At 40.5% G+C, this 20,548-nt stretch overlaps 1 protein-coding gene across 2 annotated transcripts in view; it reads right to left on the bottom strand.

Moving 5' to 3' along the window:
* Positions 1–17,251, bottom strand: part of Rfx7 (regulatory factor X7) — an 84,334-nt gene extending 67,083 nt beyond the window's left edge. The window contains exons 1-2 of one of the 2 annotated variants that reach the window (XM_050125440.1): positions 17,117–17,251; positions 16,809–16,971 (exon numbers count right to left, since the gene is read on the bottom strand). In XM_050125440.1, the coding sequence (XP_049981397.1) occupies positions 16,809–16,969 (161 nt within the window). In that variant the 5' untranslated portion in view covers positions 16,970–16,971; positions 17,117–17,251. Of the gene's footprint in view, positions 1–16,808; positions 16,975–17,116 lie in introns of both variants that reach the window. The other variant, XM_050125451.1, reaches the window with a different exon arrangement.
* Between the last annotated feature and the right edge of the window lie 3,297 nt (positions 17,252–20,548).

The following is a 20,548-nucleotide window of genomic DNA, read 5'->3' as shown; positions in this document are numbered from 1 at the left end:
CCCTCTCCATCTTTTTGAAGGACAATTCTGGTAAGTGCTGAATTCTGTGCTGGTGTTCTTTTTTTTTTTTAATTTTTATTTATTTATTTATTTTTGAGACAAGGTTTCTCTGTGTAACAGCTCTGTCTGTTTTGGAACTCTCTTTGTAGACCAGGCTGGACTCAATCTCTGAAATTCACCTGCCTTTGCCTTCCAAATGCTGGGATTAAAGGTGTGTGCCACCACAGCCTAGTGTTTTTGATTTTGACACTAAATATTTTACTTCAAGTTTTCTTCCCTGCATGGTTTTTGAAAAAAGGTTTGACATAGATTTATTTTGGGGTTTTCTCGTTTGAATTCTTTCAAGATTTTCTGACTGTGCTCATTTGTAGTTGGAATATGGCAAGGCATAATGTTTTTAGCATTTATTCTGTTTGGTTTTCTCTGGGCTTCTAGGATCTGTATTTTGGTATCTAGTCATTAACTTTGGAAAATTTTCAAGACATTATCATGTCATATATTTCTATTTGATTTTTTTTTCCTTTTCCTCAAAACAGGTTTTCTCTGTGTAATAGTCCTGTCTGTCCTGGAACCCTCTGTAGACCAGAATGGCCTTGGACTCGTAGAGCCTTACCTTACCTCTGCCTCCTGAGCCTACTCGATAACTGCAATTTCTTTTATATTCTTTTTCTTTATATGTCAGTGTTGGAAATGTCTTGGGATAGCTTCATATTCCATGATTCTTGCCTCAGTCATGTTCACTCTAATATTATTAACAATAGTATTTAGTCGATTTCATGGTTCTGGTACTGAATCCAGGGCCTGAGGCATGCTAGTCACTTAAGTGTACTGCCACTGCCAAGCTATATCCCTTGGACTAGCTATATCCCTAACTCTAAGGTATTTATTTCTACCTTTTCCTTTGGATTTTCTATTACTATGCTTATTTATCTGTTCTTGCATGTTGCCCAGAATATTACTCTCAGTTAAAAAACTATTCTAATCTTTACCCAAACTGATCTTGAATACGTGATTTCTATGCTTGGTTTTCTTCTTCAGATTTTGCTTATTTTATTTTTTTACCTTTTAGCATGTCTTGTAACCTGCTGAAGACCCAGCAATGATATACAACAGAAGCAGGGGGCCCCTGTAATGTTTTGCATTATTTGGCAGAAATTAGACTGTGTTTACCATTTGTCACTCCATGGTGTGATAGGCTAATATTTTGTTGTTGTTCTCCTTTTTGCCTCCCATTTATTTTAGGCTTCCTCTGAGAATCCTTAAACAGGGTGTAAACACGAGAGTTCTTTCAAATATGATCTTCTGTAATTATACAAGATCCCCACTAATAGGGCAGTAAAGTGTAAAGGGAGGGGGGACTGTATTCGCCTATCAGCAGGCCTTAGTCTTTCAGAGTCTGAGCTGAACGTTTCTCTCTTCTTGTATCAAAGACTAGACAAGGGTATTTCCCTCCCTTCAGGCCATTTAGGCTTTGGTATAAATGCAGCTGATTGCCAGGCAATGGTGGCACACACCTTTAATCCCGGCACTTGGGAGACAGGAGTAGGTAGATCTCTCTTGAGATCAGCCTGGCCTCCAAAGGGAGTTCCAGAACAGCCGTGAATGTTACACAGAGAAACCCTGTCTCCAAAAACCAAACCAAACCAAAACAAAACATCCAGTTGATGAGGCTGTGGTAAAACAGTTTCCTTTGAGGGCAGGCCTTGTTAAAGAGAACAGAGAGCTGTGAACATATTTTAGAATAGGTACTTTCCCCTTCCCCCTGCAGGAAGCACAGAGGGACTTTTCTTTTATCTTTACTGTTAGAAACATTAAAGCTCTTGGATGTGTAACTCAGGATTGTGTGGCTCCCAGCCTTCCAGACTAGACCATTTTTAGAGTATGTCTGTCTTTGAATTGCTGATTTGACCTGAACATACATAGTACAAATAAAGATAAAGTAGAATTATATTCAAATACCATGAAAATTAAAATAAAGGAATTATTATTATTTTTTTTTTTTGAGACAGGGTTTCTCTGTAGCTTTGGTGCCCGTCCCGGAACTAGCTTTTGTAGACTAGGCTGGCCTCGGAACTCCCAGAGATCCGCCTGCCTCTGCCTCCCGAGTGCTGGGATTAAAGGCGTGCACCACCAATTATTAAGCCCACCTTAGGTACTTAGGAATGACTAAGAATACAATTTTGCTGTACTTTGGATTAACATTTTTTCCATAGATAAAACTTCTAATCTAATGATCCTCATATTTGTAAGCTTGAGACGCTGAATCACTTGGAGGACTAATTTAAAAAAGACTGCTACTTACCCCACCAAGTTTCCATTCACGTAAATCTAGGGTCACACCTCAAAATTTGTCAGCAAGTTCTCAAGTAATGTAATATACCCATACTTTGAGAAATTCTGCTCTAATAAACCAAGTAAAATAGAACAAGTATAGCTAAAAGGGTCTTTTTTTGCTTTTTAAAATAATGTTTTAGCCGGACGGTGGTGGCGCAGGCCTTCAATCCCAGCACTCGGGAGGCAGAGGCAGGCGGATCTCTGTGAGTTCAAGACCAGCCTGGTCTACAAGAGCTAGTTCCAGGACAGGCTCCAAAACCACAGAGAAACCCTGTCTCAAAAAACAAACAAACAAAAAAAGTTTTATTTTATGTGTGTAAGTAGTTTTGCCTCCATGTATGTATATATGTGCATAATACAAATGCCTGGTGACAGCAAAAGAAGAAGGCACCAGGTCAGCTAGAACTGGAACCAGGCATGGTTGTGAGCCACCACGTGGGTGCTGGGAATGGAATCTGGCTCCTCTGCAAGGAACATAGGTTCTCTTACCTGCTGAGTTACTTCTCCAACTCCTAAAAAGTCTTTTAAAACAGGAGTTTAAAAAAAAAAAACAAATAAGGTTTGAGAACATACGTGACCAATTTTATGAATTAAACACTTTAGTACCTCAGCATTCTTTTCCTATTTTAATCATTCACTTCTCACTTTGCAGATAAATCTACCTCCTTCCTCGTCAGCCACCACTCAGATTTCCTATGCCATCTTCAGACTTTAAGAAATACGAAATGCCCCCCACAGGTTCTTGTGTTTGAACACTTGGTCACGAGCTGTGGTGCTATGGAGGTGACTGAAGTTGTAGGAGGTAGAGGGTAGGTGGAGAAAAAGGAAGGTTGCTGGGAGAGCAAGTGACAGGTATACTCTGGTCCAACTTTGGCTGAACTTCTCTTCTTTCTGATTTATATCATGTAACAAGCAGCCGCTGTAAGCCCCTGCCACTAGAACCTGGCAGTTTCAGCCACCATGCCTTCCCCACCATGATGGACTGCATTGTCGCATATAAATTGCTGTCAGGTGTTTGTTATAGAGATGAGACAAACAACTAGAGCAGCATGACCCAACAAGTTGCCTCAGTTTAATGTCTGGTAGTCTAAGTAGATCAAAACCCTATGAGAGAACCAAACCTTCCAATTCAGTGTTATCACAACTTCAAAACTCCAAGTTTATCTCTTGAGAAGTAGTCTGGGACACTGAATAATCATTCCATAACTACATTCTGTTGTATACTTGTATGAAAGATCGCTGAACTTGATTTAGTCATTTATTCAGTAATTTAATAAGGTTTTTCCCTTCCTTCCTTCCTTCCTTCCTTCCTTCCTTCCTTCCTTCCTTCCTTCCTTCCTTCCTTCCTTCCTTCCTTTCTTTCTTTCTTTCTTTCTTTCTTTCGACAAGGTCTCACTATGAGCTCTGGCTGTCCCGAACAAACTGTGTAGATCAGGCTGGCCACAAACTCATAGAGATCCACTTGCCTCTGCCTCCCAATCTCTGGGATTAAAAGTGTATGCCACCATGCCCAGCTTTAACAAAATTTGTATTTCTGTGTGCACAGATGCCATGTGTATGTAGGGGCCCACAGAAACCAGAAGAGGAAGTCATATCCCTTGGAACTATAGCTGCAGTTGTAAACTCTCAATGTAAGTGCTCGGAACTGACCTTGGGTCCTCTACAAGGGTAACACATGTTTACTGCTGATCCACTTCTTTAGTCCTATTTACTCAGTAATTTTAAAGAAGGGTCAACTGTTTTCACTTAGGGCATACATTAACTTATAATCCAGACACAGTAAAAGAAATGGCACTCATAGAACTAAAAGCCTTAAACAGTTTCACTAATACAGTGTATTTCACTAATACTTCAGTTTCACTAATACAATGTAAAAGAACCAGATGCTATAAGTCCTTTATCATGTAAAATGCAACATCAGTTTAATAACCTGTTTGGAAGGAAATGACCACATTACCATATGCACAGACATTAATACATGGGGGAAAACTAAGTGTCTATGAGAATACAATATAGAAAAGATAGTCACTAGTATCTACCACTAGATAAAAACTTAAAAAGGTGGCTGGACATGGTGGCAAACACCTTTAATCCCAGCACTCAGAAGGAAGAGGCAGACAGATCTCTGACTGAGCTTGAGGCCAGCCTGGTCTACAGAGAGAGTTCCAGGTAAGACAGGGCCACACAGATAAGCCATCTAGAAAAACCAAATAAAATAAAAAGATACAAAATATGCTGTCACCAGATTCAAATAATTACAGCATAGAAAGTAGGAAAAAAATTAAGCGATTAAGTATTTAATTATTTAGAACTCACTATACAATATGAAGTCAAGAAAAGGCTAACATGTAGTAGAGTAGTAAAACTATCTCATAGTACAAATGATTTGGGCTGCAACTTCCGTAAGTGTTAAGCTGTAAATGGTAGGATTTGGAGATACAAGTGGAGATTCTAGGAAGACATCCATTATGAAAAACCAGGGACAAAAGTAGGACCACAATCACAGGGCTAATAGTAATGTACTTGTTGGATTGAAGCAGATGCTAAATACTAGAGAAATCAAAATAGGGTTGAACCAACTGTAGGGCAGTTACATTGCTTGCAGACCTTGTAAGCTGAAAATCTTTCTACAGGATGGTGAACAAGAAATTACTGCAGAATTTTAGAAAGGAACCATATAAAAACTAACATTTGTAATGACTTATTTAGATAGCAGTACATGGTGTAGTTTAGTGAGGAACAACTGCTAAGAGCAATATATTACTTTTTCACCACTAATGACAAAACGACACAACTAAGTGAAGAAAGGTTTATTTTGGCTCATGGTTTCAGAAGCTTTAGACCAGCAGGGTGGGGAAGAGATGGCAGAATGGATATACGGGTTGTATCAAAGAAGCAGGAAAGCCAGGCCCATTCCCTGGCAACCCACATCCTTAAGGTTCAACAATGTACCAAAACAGTGTCATCAGTTGTGGACCTAGTATTTTTATTTGTAAGCCTATGAAGGACACTTCACATTCAAATTCCAATATTCTGCTTCTGTTCCCTCTGCCCACCCAACCTCAGCTATTTCATAATGGAAAATGCATTTATTACAACTTCAAGTTCCCAGTCTTTACGCAGTTCAAAAGTCCATAGTCTCTTTTGTGACTATATACAGCCACTTAGTTTTGAGCTTCCTCAAATTCAAATCACATGCTACATGCTTCAAATATACAATGCCAATGAATAAACAATCTATTGCAAAGGAATAGGGAATAACAAGGAATGACTGGATCAATGCAAGATGGAAACCCAATAGGGCAAACAGCAAAACTTGGAGCTAAATGTCTGCTATCAGGGGAATGTGGTGGCTCCTATAGTCCTGATATTTGCAATACAAGTGCTGTAACACATGTGGCTGTCTCTTGTGTGTCTGCAGCTTTCTTCAGTGGATGTCCTATGTTCCCGGAATTCATAACATTCTGATCTCTGCTGCAAATCAGGCTTCATCTCCAAAGCTTCAAACATAACTCCACAATGCCTGACCTCACAAGACTTTCTCTGGAATCTTGGTAAAAATCTCTTCTACTTCTTAACTAATCCTTGTATTCTGCATATCTGTGAAACAATACTACATGGACAACTCCAAGTTCTGTTTTCAGCTTGAGAGGTGGCCAGGCCTCCATTTACAGCAGCTTAGCAGCTTCTAATGCCTGAATGGTTGTATCGGGAAAAACACTTCTGCCATCTTTGTTTTCAACAGTATACTCTGGAAGCTGTAACTTCTTAGGCACTATTTATTTATTTAAATTACATGTTTAAGTATGGTTATGTACACAAGTGCGGGTGTCCATTGTCTATGAAGTTCAGAAGAGGAAGTTAGATCCCATGGACTTGAGTTACAGGCCATTGTGAATCTTTTGTCAATGCTAGAACTAAACTCCAGCCAGGCCAGTCTTCTGCAAGAGGAGTATGTTAACTGCTGAGCCATCTCTCTAGGCCTCCCACTACTCCACTTTTTTTTAAAGCAAAAGGTTTTCAATTATGTTTTCAGTTTTATTACATCCCTGATTCTTTATTAAGATCTCATCATGAAGGTAAATTTCCTATTTATGCAGTGCAAAGTGCTCGGTTTCTCTAATGGTTCTAATCTTTTTAAACAGTAAACAGTCACTGCCATTTATACGGGTCTCATCTCTAAATATATTTCCTTTCCTTGAAAACTTTACATTTTCATATCCTTCTGTTTCTCTTTCTGCTTTTATTCATTATAAATCTGGGTAAGTGCAATGAACAAAAACCATGTCACAGCCTGACACTAATACAGTCTGGAAATTTCTTCCACAAAGTAGATTAGTCCATTACTTCTGAATTCAGTCTCATTCAAATTTTTAGGACATGGACAAAATACAATTAGGTTTGTTTTTTTTGTTTTGTTTTTGATTTTTTTTTTTTTGGCAAAATGTTACACAGATGGCCTCTAGCCCAATTCCCAGTAAGTGTCCTTGTTCCCCCTTGAAACTTCCTAAGCATAATTTTTACTGTCTTCATTTGTATAGACACTGTGGCCTTCGCACTTCCAAACAGAATGGCACATTAAACACAGCCTCAGTTCTCTACAGTTTCTCTTGTCCACAGCTCTAAAGTTCTTTCACATTTCTCCTGCAAACCAATTCTGAAGAACTATAAACCAAATGGTTAGATTCATGACAGTGATGATCCCATTCTCTCTTTTTTTTTTTTTTAATTCCCATTCTCAGTATCAATTTTCTGAATTACTTTTCTCATGCTATGACAAAACAATTCAGGGAGGAAGGTTGTTTTGGTTTAGGGTTCAGAAGTTTTAATTACATCATGGTAGGGTTCATGATAGTAGGAATGTTTGTTTGGGACTCTTCATATCTCAGCTGCAGACAGGAAATAGAACAGGACTGAAGCAAGGGCCTCTGGAATCAGGCCCTACTTCCTACAAGTTCCACAACGTCTTAAACAGAACCACTAGTTGTGAACTTGACATCCAAATGCATAAACCCAAGATAGATATTTTAGACTCCAATAATGACAAAGAACTACTATTATCCTTAATAATATAGATATAGTGTTAAAACACTGAACTATAGTTTTGGCAGCAGAAATAGGAAAATAGGAAGAAGTTTAAGTTAAACTACAAATTAGTCAACGAGTTAAGTACCAAATACTGAACAGAGGCATGGTCAGAAAAAAAATCAAACGTGTAAGCAATATTACTAGACTGATTAAAGAAGATATAGTATTTACTATCAAAAGAAGTAGAACAGAAAACAAGGTCAAATTGAGGCCGTAAGATACCAAGGTACAGAAGAAAGACTGTTTTTAAAAGTTTAGGGATGGAGAAATGACTCAGTGATTAAGAACACTTGTTGCTCTCGAGAACCCAGATTCTGTTCCAGGACTACTTGGTGGCTCACAATTATCTGTAATTCTAGTCCCAGGGGATCCAACATCCTTTTCTCACCTACATGGGCACCAGACATGCATGCACATGGCTTACTTTCATACATGCAGGAAAACATTGATACACATAAATAAATTTAAAATGTAAAATAAAATGCTAAGCTTAAAGTAATAACCTGTACTTGAGTTCTGTTGATTGGTGCTCATCCATACCCATCCTTTTCTTCCCTGTACTGCATTTTTCTTCTACCTATGTAAATTAAAACTTAGGTAACGGGGTTATAATTAGTTGGTACTACCATTTATATGTGGGAACTATACTCCTTAGTAAGTTTTCCGAATACATTTTCTCCCAAACTATCTTCCTCTACTTTCCTACATTATTGGTAAGGTTCACTGTCATCAACAGCTCTAAACCTAATTCATGACAGAGAATAAAGAAGTCACAGTAAGAATCTGTTAGGCAGTATGTTTAAATCTATAGTCTATCTTGTGATGTTTTAATAAGCCTACAACCCTGAGCTTTGCGAATAAAAATACCTAATGTCCTCATCGAATCCCTTCCTTATCTACTACTTATTATACCATTACTGAACTAAACAAAATCTTACTTTCATATGTAAAACCCAAGTAGGTAATGTTTTAAAGACTGGGATAGTCCCCTATTTTTAACTATCCTATGCTTTACATATGAAAGGATGACAATATGTACTGAATTTGCCTTTCCATAATTACTTGCTTTCATGAAGTTAGAATTAATCTTTGACTTTCTTATTTGCTAGAAACTTTTAGATGCAGTAGTTGATTAAATGCTGCTTGCCAATAGTTTTTGCTTCAGAAGGGGATCATATACTTAATATGACTGAAAATGTCTGTCATGATGTTTATATAATTTGCCTTTAATAGCACTAATGACCACAATCAAATCAGGGAAATGATTAATTTACATTAACTGAATCATTCGTTGAAATTCATTTTCCAGGTTCCCAGAAACATAAATATTACTTCAAGTAAGATATCAGAGAAGTCTTATGCAATTACACTTCTAAATTTCATATCTCTATAGCAAAAATATAAATTGTTGGCCATTCTATATACAAATAACATTTTACTGTATACTATATTTACTCAAGATTCTTGCAGTGATGGTCTAGCTTCATACATACTTAGTCCCTTAATTCCTTTGAACTTCATGTATTAGAAAATGAAAATGTTTCATTCAGTTAAACTGCCCTTTAAACATCACTAAAATGGACTTATTTCAGGTAGTAAGGCAAGTCTAAATTACCAAGAAATATCAAATAACACAACTTTTAAGAGGCTTGTAAGTCAGTGGTTTATGAATTACAGTGTGTATCAGTAGGAAAAAAAGATCACTTAGTAAAATAATCCTCTATTCTCATTTTGTACCTCTTTGGCTGCACGAAAAAGACAGTCAAAGAAAAACAGGAGGAAAATCAGAACCCAAGTGATCTTCATGCTCAAGTTTTGAGTGTGTCTATTGAGGGGGGTGGTATAGATGTGTACATGCGTAGTGTGCATAGGAGCATGCAGGTGTGCAAGGACATGGACATGCTCATGTGAGGCCAGAATTTGACACTGGATATCTTCCTGAATCACTCACTACCTTTATTTGAGATAGGGTCTCTTGGTAAACCTGGAGCTCACCAATTTAGATAGGGTGGCCAGCCAGTGTGCTTCAAGTATCAGTCTATCTCTGCAATCCCATGGCAAGTGTTATAGACACATGCAGCTGCACCATTTTCACCATGAAACTAAGGTTCTCATGCCTGCATGGCAGGCACTTGACTGACTGAGCTATCTACCTAGCCCCATGCTCAGCTTTATACCTTAAAATCATAAAGGTCAATAAAGCACAAGAGCCCTAGTGATAACCACAGCCTCCAAGAAAACCAATCTATGATGCACCATCAATACCAGAGTTCAAATTCTAAGAAAGTCTATTTCAGATATAAAAAGGAGACAAATATAAGGTATCTATACCATCACTTTCTCTATCCATGTTTTTGATAGACATCACTAATCAGACCTAGAATGCAAATTCAAATCAATTTGTTAGTCCTGTGTTCAAATGAGTATAAAAGTATTGTCCATTACCCGATCCCTTGCTACTCAAACCTAAGACAACAAATAAATTCAATTATTTTTTCCTATATAAAGTTATTTTGGAAAAGATGGGAAATCACACCCTACTGACTCTTTAACTTCCTAAAGTTCAGGGCATAACAGACTGCAGTCTTTCACTATACAACCTCTCATCCTCCCAATTCAGTACCCCAAATGGAGATTCAAACAGCAAGGAATACCATTTCGTTTATTCTCAGATACAAGGAAATATAAAACCTCACCTCTCTCTATATAAAATCTACCATAATAGATGCTTGACAGAAACACTGTAAAATTTAATCAAACTTCACTGTTCTTATTTCCTCTTGAAACAGAATACATGTAGTTCATAAAATAAAGAAAAATGCTTATTTATAATCTCAAAAAGATTCAATTAAATCATGTTTGAGGGTTTTTATTTATATGGATTGAAGTTGAATGCTAACTATATTAGTCTCACAGTTAGCAATCAGGAGTGTGTTGACCTTTATTTCACTGTCCTGTCCAGAAGAGGAAGAATCTTTTCCTATTGGACAACACTGCTCATCTTTAACCCGGCCTCCTAGAATTCCTCCAGGAAGAAATGCCAACACAAAGAGAATAATAGAATGGAGGCAATGGATAAGAGTGTGTGATTTTGTTAGGGTTGTGGAGTAACCATCTTATTGCCTTGTTCTTAAAAAGACACTGTCACAACAACTCATTAAAATGTCTATTGTGAAGTTCAACCCTACACCAAATTATTCTAAAAACAATATACAACTGTTTTGTTTATATTAGCAATTTTTGAAAATGGCATTCGCTACTGCCTTAAAATACTTGCTTATAGGTTTAAACAACTTTATTTTAAAAGAAAGGAAGAAAGAAAGAAAACAAGAAAGAAAGAAGCCTACAGTCCTGTATTGCTCTCTCAAACAGCAGCTCACAGCCTCCTCAACAACTGGGATTGTTGTACAGTTTAGCATATTTGTACATAATAAACCAGCTCTTAGAATACTTTAAATATTATAATTTTCAATAAATATTTGCAGACTTAATCTCATGCAATGAAACACTTGCACATGGCAATGATAAGAGAACAACACCTTCAGATAGATAGTCCTCCTGGGCTAACACCCAAGTAGACACTAGCAAATCCTAATAACCTGTTGACTAAAAATGTTCTGTTAACTGCCTACAATAATTATATTAGTCTTTCACTGTGCTTATGCTATGTTTTATTACTGCTGTCAATATTAATAAAGTAGCAGACTCATAATTTAAAAGCTAAAATAACCTGCAAGGTCATTCAGTATAACTTTCATTTTATAAGTGAGGAAATGAAGGCGTACTTTTTTCAGGATCCATATTTTGACATGTGTCATTTCTCTCCCTGATCAGTCCCCAACTGAACATGAGAAGTTTCACTGCACATTTTCCTCCCTAGGTTAACAGCAGAGCAAATGAACATTCCTTAAATACCAGTGTTTATTTAGCATAGCACTTTGTATATATCAGATATTCAGTTGAGTACTGCTCTTTCTTAAGTGTTCCAACTTTAGTAAATGACAATGTTTAATGTTTTCAAAATTTTAGGTAAAAGCAAGTTGATGTAATTTTTATTCAAAGCACACTTTTCATGACAATATTTCTGTTCTTCCTACCAGCTCATTTCTCCCCTAAATCTCTAAAACCAGTAAAGAGACAGTAGTCAATGAGTTTGGATATACCATCATTCAAGAAATCTTCCAGGGGGGAAGAGCTAATTGGTCAATTATTTAAACACATACATATCATTAGTTAAACTAAATAGGACCAGAAATATGACGGGTTTGAAATTGCTTAACTTGCCTTTTTGGATAACAGGGAAGACAATTTCTTCTGGAATCAGAGCCAGTTAGTGCTGGGACACAAACATCAGAGCTGGCCTCAATACAGACAAGCAAAAGCAAGCCAAGTCTTTTCTGTGCTGATTACAGAAGACTAGTTAACTTCAGGGCAGGAAGCATTTAACCAACTAAACTAAAATACATGCAAAACAAAAAAGATCCTGGGCTTAAAATAAACTAAAGATATGAGCTACTTAATAGCACATGTTTCCCACTAAAGCTGGATGAATAACAATTATTTCTTCCAGAGCTAATAAGCTGCATGTCTCAAGGACAAAACTACTACTGAGATCTGTGCCAGAGGACAGAAAACAGGACTAATATGGTATTACTGTGTAAATGTTATAGACTATCATATGCTCTACTCTTTGTATTAAAATGGAAATGAGATTAATTATTTAATATTGAGATGCTTATTGTCATAACAATAAGAAACCAAAACAAAATTAATTGGGTATAAATGATAATCTAGAAAACACCCAAAGTAATTCTTTGACTACAATTCTGGTCTAAAATACACCAGAATTGAATAAAGAATACTGATACATCTTACTGTTTAAAGACGTGTAAGGCTTAACGGAAAAAAATTACTATAAGAATCTCAGGTTTTTGAGTATAGCATTAAAATATTTTCTACAATAAAATGTTAGAACTTCTTTTGATATTTTTTAAGGTGGAAGTTGGTTAACTAGGTTATAACCTAATAGCAAATACAAGTCACTCCAACCCCATGTACATTTCTTCCTTCATTCCCTTTGATGCAGTGCCAAGTATCTGGGAATATAACCCATAGCCTTCCTTACCCCTGAGCTACATCCTCGGCCCATGATCTATTCTTTTTTGTTTTGTTTTGAGACAGGGTCTCTGTAGCCTGGACTCCCAGTATTCTCCAGTTTCAGCCTCCTGAGTGCTAGGATTAAAGGTGTGCACCACATCCAGTCCATGATCTATTCTTAAAGCTAACTAAATAAACAGAAGAAATCTCAAATACTGTTAGAATGGTTTCTTAAAAAAAAAAAAAAAAAAAAAAGAGGAGCCAGGCAGTGGTGGCACACATGACCTTCACCTGCACAAAATAGGCGGCTATCTGTGAATTGGAGGCTAGCCTGGTCTACAACAGCTAGTTCCAAGACAGGCTCCAAAGCTACAGAGAAACCCTGTCTCAAAAAAAGCAATAAAACAAACAAACAAACAAAAAAAAACAAAAAAAGAGGAAGCCTAGTTTGGTAGTGCACGCCTTGAATCCCAGCACTAGGTAGGCAGAGGTAGGAGGATCTCTCTATGAGTTCAAGGACAGCCTAGTCTATATAGCAATCTCCAGGACAGCCAAGACTACATAGAGGGACCCTGTTCCAAATAAGAGGGGTAGGTAGCAAAATTTTTGTTGTTTAAATTAAATAGAAATTTTCATATTTTTTTCCAAGGGAGAAGTCACTGAGAAGGGAAAACGTAAGTAACCAAAGGGAAGTGCAATATAAATTAAAGAAGTTCATACTTATTTGGCTATAACTTTGTCTTAACTTGTCAGTATGAGTCTTCCTGTAGAAAAAAAAAAAGATTAAGGTACCAGGTATCACGGCACGAGGGGCTGAGGCAGTAGGATCATGAATGACAAGCCAGCCAGGGTCATAGATCAAAACCCTATTCAAAAAACCAAAAAGTAAAACTCCGTGTGTCTACTATTTTAATACTGTCGTCCTTTCTCCAAATTATACTATTTATAAAATATAAATAACATTCTTATGGCCTAGTCAGAATTAAAAGACCTCCACAAATAAAAATCATTTTAAGTGAGGCATATAAGTAATTTGGAGCCTTTGTCTATGGAATGGGAAGAAATAAACTACAGACAACAGTCAGGTTTGTTAACCTAAACATAATTTGAAGATACTCACAAAAATATTAATACAAATATAACACTATCAAGTTAGAAGTATATGTTCTAGAATTACTTTAAAAGTCCACACTATTTCTAACTCTTGAGAAATAGTTTTAATCTCATTAAATACTACATCTCAATGTTGAATAATTATTCCTCTTTAGAGACATATTTAATACTTGAAATACAATGGAATACTTTTATCAAATAGCATTTAATAAATGGAATAAATTGTGAGCCAAGATAATAAATAACTCATTGTCCTGCTAAAGGCCTACATCACATACTATATTTATATTTGTAGAGTAGGAGGGCAAGTACAGACTTGTTTGTGATCTGCAAGCCCATAGTTTAGAAACTACAATCAACCTAAATGCAAAACCCAGTTGATAATTCTTAAATGCCACATTTCTTTCAAATCTCATTTTAACTGTTAATAATGGTACTGAAGGAAGACATAGAAACTGACAATCTCTCAGAACATTACTGGATAATTTTTAAAAATGGTGGGAAAAGTATTGCTTAAAAAATAAGAAACAAGCCGGGCGATGGTGGCGCCTTTAATCCCAGCACCCGGGAGGCAGACGCAGGCGGACCTCTGGGAGTTCGAGACCAGCCTGGTCTACAGAGCTAGTTCCAGGACAGGCTCCAAAGCCACAGAGAAACCCTGTCTCGAAAAACCAAAAAAANAAAAAAAAAAAAAAAAAAAAAAGAAAGGAAGAAACAACATATAGAATTATAGTTATATCTATTAAAACCAGTTTTAATTTATTTTAAAGATATTATCTTTTAGATAGTAGCAATGAGTTAGGCATGAAAGTATATGCCCTTAAGCCAGAACTTGGAAGGCAGGACTTCTACGTTAAAGGCCAGCCAGGGTTACATAGTAAGCCCTACACTTAAAAAAAAAAAGTAACAATGAAACTTTCACTTTTTAACATCTGTATTTCATATAGTTATTTGACAAATAATACAAATCCATTCTTGTGAAGGAGTTACAAGTCTTTATTAAATATGATCACTAATATTTATTATCCATCAAAGTGGTTTATTATCCTCAAGTTTTCAATATAAAGAAATAAGGAATAATTTTTGCAAATAGAATTACTAAAATTGGAAATGAAATGCTATGTCATTACAAAATGAAGATATAGAACAGAACATTTTGATATTAATATGTTTGCTGATTAATTTTCAGTGCCAAATCAAAAATTTGAAGAGTACTCCCTGTACTTGAGAAGTTTTTTCATGTGAAAGCCAGCATACCTCAGTTGTAATAGATGTGCAAATATCATTACCAATGAGTGAATTAAATTACGATCTAGCAAAAATAAACAAAAGGCACTCTACGGTCACCATTATTCCAACGCTCTCCTCAGTGCCTATCAACTCACTCTTTCTGTGGAACTCTAAAGAAAAAATTCTTCTCCTTTACTGTTTTCTTAATAAAACAGCCTTACTAATTTAACCTTTAAAATTTACCTTTCTTAAAAGATTTGAGTCCTTTAACTGAAATGCCCCCTTTTTGAGGCTAAAAAAACAAGGGTGTTTTACTTCAATTCAATTGTGATCTCAGAGACCCTAAGTTACATTATCTAGTGATAAAACATCTGGCTTTATAGACACCCCCCCAAAGCCAGAAATTAATCATACCTTTATTTAAATTATAGCTTTGAAAGCAGGGTGAAAGTATCTGCTGAGGTCTCCCCAGCCTGCCACACACACACACACACACACACACACACACACACACACGCGCGCGCGCGCGCACACACACACACAGGCGCGCACCCGCACTTCACACACCTGACCTAGCCCAGATGCCACATAACTATTGTCAGTCTTAAAAAATTCTTTTTCAAATAATTAAGTTTCATATTAAAATAAAAAATGAAAGCAAGCTACTCAGCTGTCACTGCTGTGTAGCAGGAAAGTAGCAGAGTCTGCACTGACCTACTTCATATTAGCATCATGACATGGAAGCAGGCCAGGAAAATAATGAAAATTACTATACAACAGCTCTTAATTTTGTATTTAAAATTGGTTACTGTCTTGATATGTTCAACTGCTTTACATACAATGCTAGCTGCTTTATGATACCTTTGTCCTTAAATTGCAAGTTTTGTTATTTTAATAGTTATATTCAATGAGGAACCTGCCAGATACACGCTCAAAAAATCAAGGCTGTTTTTTTTCACATCATACTTAATTCTATTTTAAAACTTCTATTAAAAGCAATCTTAGACCAAATCCCAAATATTGCTTTCCATTTTAAAAATAGTACGCTTTAAAAAAAACTCAGATAATAAAGAATCCTACAAAATATTAATGCAAGTTCACATTCAAACAACATTTGCAATGATTCTAATAGAAGATGGACATATCTCTGTATTTATTAATACTGTTATCTGTCTTTAAGAGTTCAGCTAACACTGAAATACAGCAAATTCCCACAAGAAATATGAAACTAGGAAAGGATGTTCCATCTAGTTTCTTTTTAATAATTACACAAAACGGCAAGATCGTTTACATAAAAAAACTCACTTTACTGTGTAAATTAACACGTTAAAATAAAAACACTTTATGCTAAAGCAGCATTTCCTTTACAGTCAATACAAAAAAAAAAAAAAATTCCCCAGAAGGGAAATTCAGAGCGAGGATAAAGGAGGCAAACCCATCCAGAAACAGCGGCTATCCCAACTGAATGGAAAAGGCACGTTAGGTTTTATGCTGCATATGAATGTCGTTGCGTACAAATGTCTCGTTCGGTCAAAATTCACAATCCACTCCTCCTTCCTCCTTCTATGACTACAAAAGCAGTCAACACATTTGCCCATGCCAAGTTCCCAGTTCATGCCACGCTCGTGCAATGACTTAATCTTGACCCATATTTCCCTCACTGTACGTGCAAAATGCACAAATAACTTGCTTATCTGCTTACAATTGAGGAGGGGAGGGGAGCATGGTGTGTGTGCGGGTGTGGGTGTCTAAGGAGACGGGGGTGGGTGCAACCTCCCCCACCCCACCCCCGCCAGAGGTGCCACAGCCATGCACCCGAGCCGGCCGTGGAAACCCACCTTCAATGAATGCAGCAGCCTGCGCTCTGGGTGCCGCCGCCCCCCACCCCCTTTGCAGCAGAAAGGTGCCTAGGCTGTTTCTACCCCAGCGATGGAGGATCCTCTTACCAGATGGAGTTCTTGATCTTGTGTTGCAGAGCGCTGGCCTCGGTCCCTGGCAGCCCGGGCACAAGGGCTGGCAGAGCCACCCCGGGGTTGGGGGCGCTGAGGGGAAACTGCTGATGGGCATCGGGCTGCTGTGGTGGCGGCTGTTGTTGTTCCTCTGCCATCGCTGCTGGAGGGGAGGGAGGGAGGGAAGATGGGGGCGCGGGGAAGGGTGAGGGAAGAGACGCGGAGGGGAGGACGACGAGGGGAGGAGGAGGGGGAGGGGAGGAAGAGGAGGAGGAGGAAGGAAGCTGGATAAGCTAGGCCTATACCCCAGGGCTCGAGTGAGTCGCTTTCGCCGGCTGCCTGAGGGACATCCCCGGGGAGACCGAGCGGCTCCTCACGGCTCTCCTCACGGTTCCTCTCCCCGTTTTCCTTGCGGTTCTCGTCACGGTTCCACTCCCGGTTCTCCTCCACGGCCCCGCGCGTCACCGCGGCAGAGGCATGGCGGCGCCCCTCAGCCCCCCGTCAGCGGCCGGGGCTGGGGGGCGTCTGAAAAACGAGGTCCGTGGCCAGGCGCCCCCTCCGCCCCCAAATCCAACCCGACGGGTCTCTCCGGGGCCTGCCTCCCCCGGCCGCCCTCCCCCGGGGGCCTGGCGCCTCCGAGCTCCCCCGCGCCGCTCGCTCGCTCCCGGCCCCGCCGCCGCGGCCGCCGCTGTCCTGCCAGCCCCGAGCAGCCCAGCGCGCGCAGCCGCACTGCGGCCCGGCGCAGACGGCACAACACCTACCGCGCGGCCGGGGGGCGTGGACGCGCGTGTGCGGGCGCGGCGCGGGGGCCGCAGGGGGGCGCGGAGCGCGCGGGGCGGAGCGGTCGCGGGCCGCGGGCCCAAGAAGCCGCGGCGGGGGCCGGGAGGGAGCGGCCGGGCGGCTGCGACGGCCGGGAGGACGGCGTAGTGGAGGGCGGGGGGAGCGGGCTCGCGTGACGGCGGGCGGGGTGGAGGTGGGAGGGAGGTGGGACCCGTGCGACCGCGCGGCGTGGAAGGGATAATGTATTGCTTCCTAGCGTGTAAGGTGAAACGAATCCACACGACCCCCGCCCCCACGAGCGCGCGCGCACACGCGTGTGTTGTGCCCCCCCCCCAATCAGTCGGGGTGGCTTCCTCCCTCAATCAGCGGACAGCGCTGAAGCAGGTGAGAGCTTGGAGGCGACTTCTCAGACTCCCCCCCCCCCAGAAGAGCGAGCGCCGCGAGGTGATTCGGCCTGGTTGGAAAATGGCAAATGAGGAGCTGGTTGAAGTGCTCCTCGGTCGGGCATTCAAAGCCCTCCAAATCTGGCCCCACTTTAGCCGTCCAATCACAGCCGCCTCCATCCCCCCTGCAAGAACTCCCAGCTCCAATCAGGGAAGTCTCCATGCCATCCCCGGCGCAGCAGATTCATTCTTCCTTGGTTCCTTTGCCCATGCTGCTCCCCACCCCCTTGCCAGGGCTGCCCTCCCTACTTTCTATTCCCAATCAGCCCAGGCTCTGAGACACAGCTCAAGTCGCGGCTTGTCAGGGTCCCTGGCAGCCAAGGCCCCTCCTGTTTCTCAAAGAAACACATGTAATACAACATGGAGGCACAAGCCCCAGCCAAGAACTCTTCCTCTGAGGCCAACTACACCCACCCCCGCCAGAGACTGCCCACCCGCTCGCCCTCTTCCCATTCACGCTCAGAGAGCTGTGCTGGCTGGGAGGGAGACGGCCCCCCACAAGTCAGTCCTCCTGGAGGAGTAGAAAGATGGGCTTTGCTAGGTGGGGCTGGTCTGGAAGGCTGGGAGCCTGGGTGTAGAAGACAACAGCCAAAGCCTCTGGCACCCGATGGAACAGCTGCGCAGCTCTCACTGACCTTTTTTCTGGGCCTGTGGCTGTCATGAGCCTTCCAGCTCTTAACTTTTCTGACAGGGTTTCTATCAGACTTCTACCTGTCCGATTTTTCTGGCCACTTTCCTGGGTGGACTTTGAGCTGGGAGGCTCTGCCACCTTTCAGACTTGTAGTGGGTGGGGAATCTGATTTGGCTTGGGTCGCGTGGTCTTTGGAGTGCTCTGTTCCTTGCCTTGGCCTGAAACGCTCTTGCTTTTGTCCATGTGGCCTCAGGCCTGGTTCACAGACTCCCGGCCCAGACTCACCCTGAATGTGTGTACACCTGGCTGGGTGGAGAGAAGGACACTTGTGTGCAAAATACAGTTTCTTCGTGAGAATACAGCTGGGTTCCGAGTGCCCAATGCACAGATTGTATCACACGAATGAGCCCCCTTTTCACAACCTAACGACACAACAGCTTTAGGCTAAGTGCAGGCGGCTGTTAGGATTTATTTTGCACATATGCCGGTGTTTCCTATGCACACTGCATTTTTCTGGCCCGGATAGAGTTCGCAGCGGCATAAGTGAAGAATAGCTAATGGTAGCTAATGCTTGTTGAACACTTACTGTGCAGTACTAGCACCTTGTGTACACGACTAGAGTTATGCTTCCCCAAAACTATGTAATACTAGCAGTCTCTGTATTTTACAGATGAAACAAAAGCTTAGAAACGTTAAATGACATTTTAATATAAGAGCCAGGGGTTTAAATTGTGAATGTTAGTTTTAGACCTCGCAAGCCGTTGTTGAACCTAGGGTTGTAATAGAAAATCTTGAATGCATATTTATCAATTCTATGTTCGAGGGGATATAAAAAGACAGGGAGAAGCCCGGCGGTGGTGGGTCTCACCATTAATCCCAGCACTCGGGAGGCAGAGGCAGGTGGATCTCTGAATCAAGGCCAGCCTGGTCTACAGAGTGAGTTCCAGGACAGTCGCCAGGGCTGTTACACAGAGAAACCCTGTCTCCAAAACAAAACAAAAAAGACAATGGAAAAAGTGGCCAACCCCTTTTTAAAATATGTATCTTTTTGACGAGAGAATAATGGCTTCACATTGCCACAACCTGAGGGGGAGATTCACCAAAGAAAGGTAACTGATACCTGCTAAAGACCTTAAGAAAAGGGAAGTCGAGAACCAAGATGTCTTTAAAAATAACTTCACTACCGGGTGTCGCACAGGCTGGCTTCCCGAGTGCAACTTCTGAGTTTTTAATAGGTTCCATAAAGAGCTACGTGTTTCACAGCCACCACTAGAGGGCCCTCCAGAGTTCCAGCCCCGATTTGCCCTCTAGCGGCGATTCCGAACAGAGTGTGTTTACGCAGATTTGGGACCTTCTGGACTGGCAGCAAGGCCTTTGTAGCAGACTTATAGAACCATTAGGTTCAGCCAGCCCTGAGAGGTTTGTGACTAGTAACAGACTGAAGAGATCCTATAACCAGAATGAGACTCCTTCCAGGAAAAGAAAGATCATTAATCACCCTTGACATTTGAGAGGTAAGTCTGGGCTTTGTTATAATTTTCATAGGAAACTGAATTTAAAAACTATGCTTTTAAGAAACCTGAGAAGAAAAAAAAAAGTGAAGTCACCTAAAAGACAAACACAGATTCAGTCGGTAGAGGCTAGACTTAGAAATGTGTTTCATTTTCTTAGGTTCAGGTCACTCCATGGGTGGTAACATAAAATACTTTAGTAAGTATGGATTTTTGAGATAGCATTGATTGCTGGGCAGTGGTGGCCCACACCTTTAATCCCAGCTCTCGGGAGGCAGAGGCAGGTGGATCTCTGAGTTTGAAGCTAGCGTGGCCTACAGAGGGAGTTCCAGGACAGCCAAAACTACACAGAAAAACCCTGTCTCAAAAAAA

Source organism: Alexandromys fortis, unplaced genomic scaffold, assembly GCF_014885135.2.
Source record: "Alexandromys fortis isolate MF-2015 unplaced genomic scaffold, M_Fortis_MF-2015_v1.1 scaffold_22, whole genome shotgun sequence".
NCBI lineage: Eukaryota > Metazoa > Chordata > Mammalia > Rodentia > Cricetidae > Alexandromys > Alexandromys fortis.
Note: the sequence above shows the minus strand (reverse complement) of the source record. Positions and strands in the feature narration are given on the sequence as shown.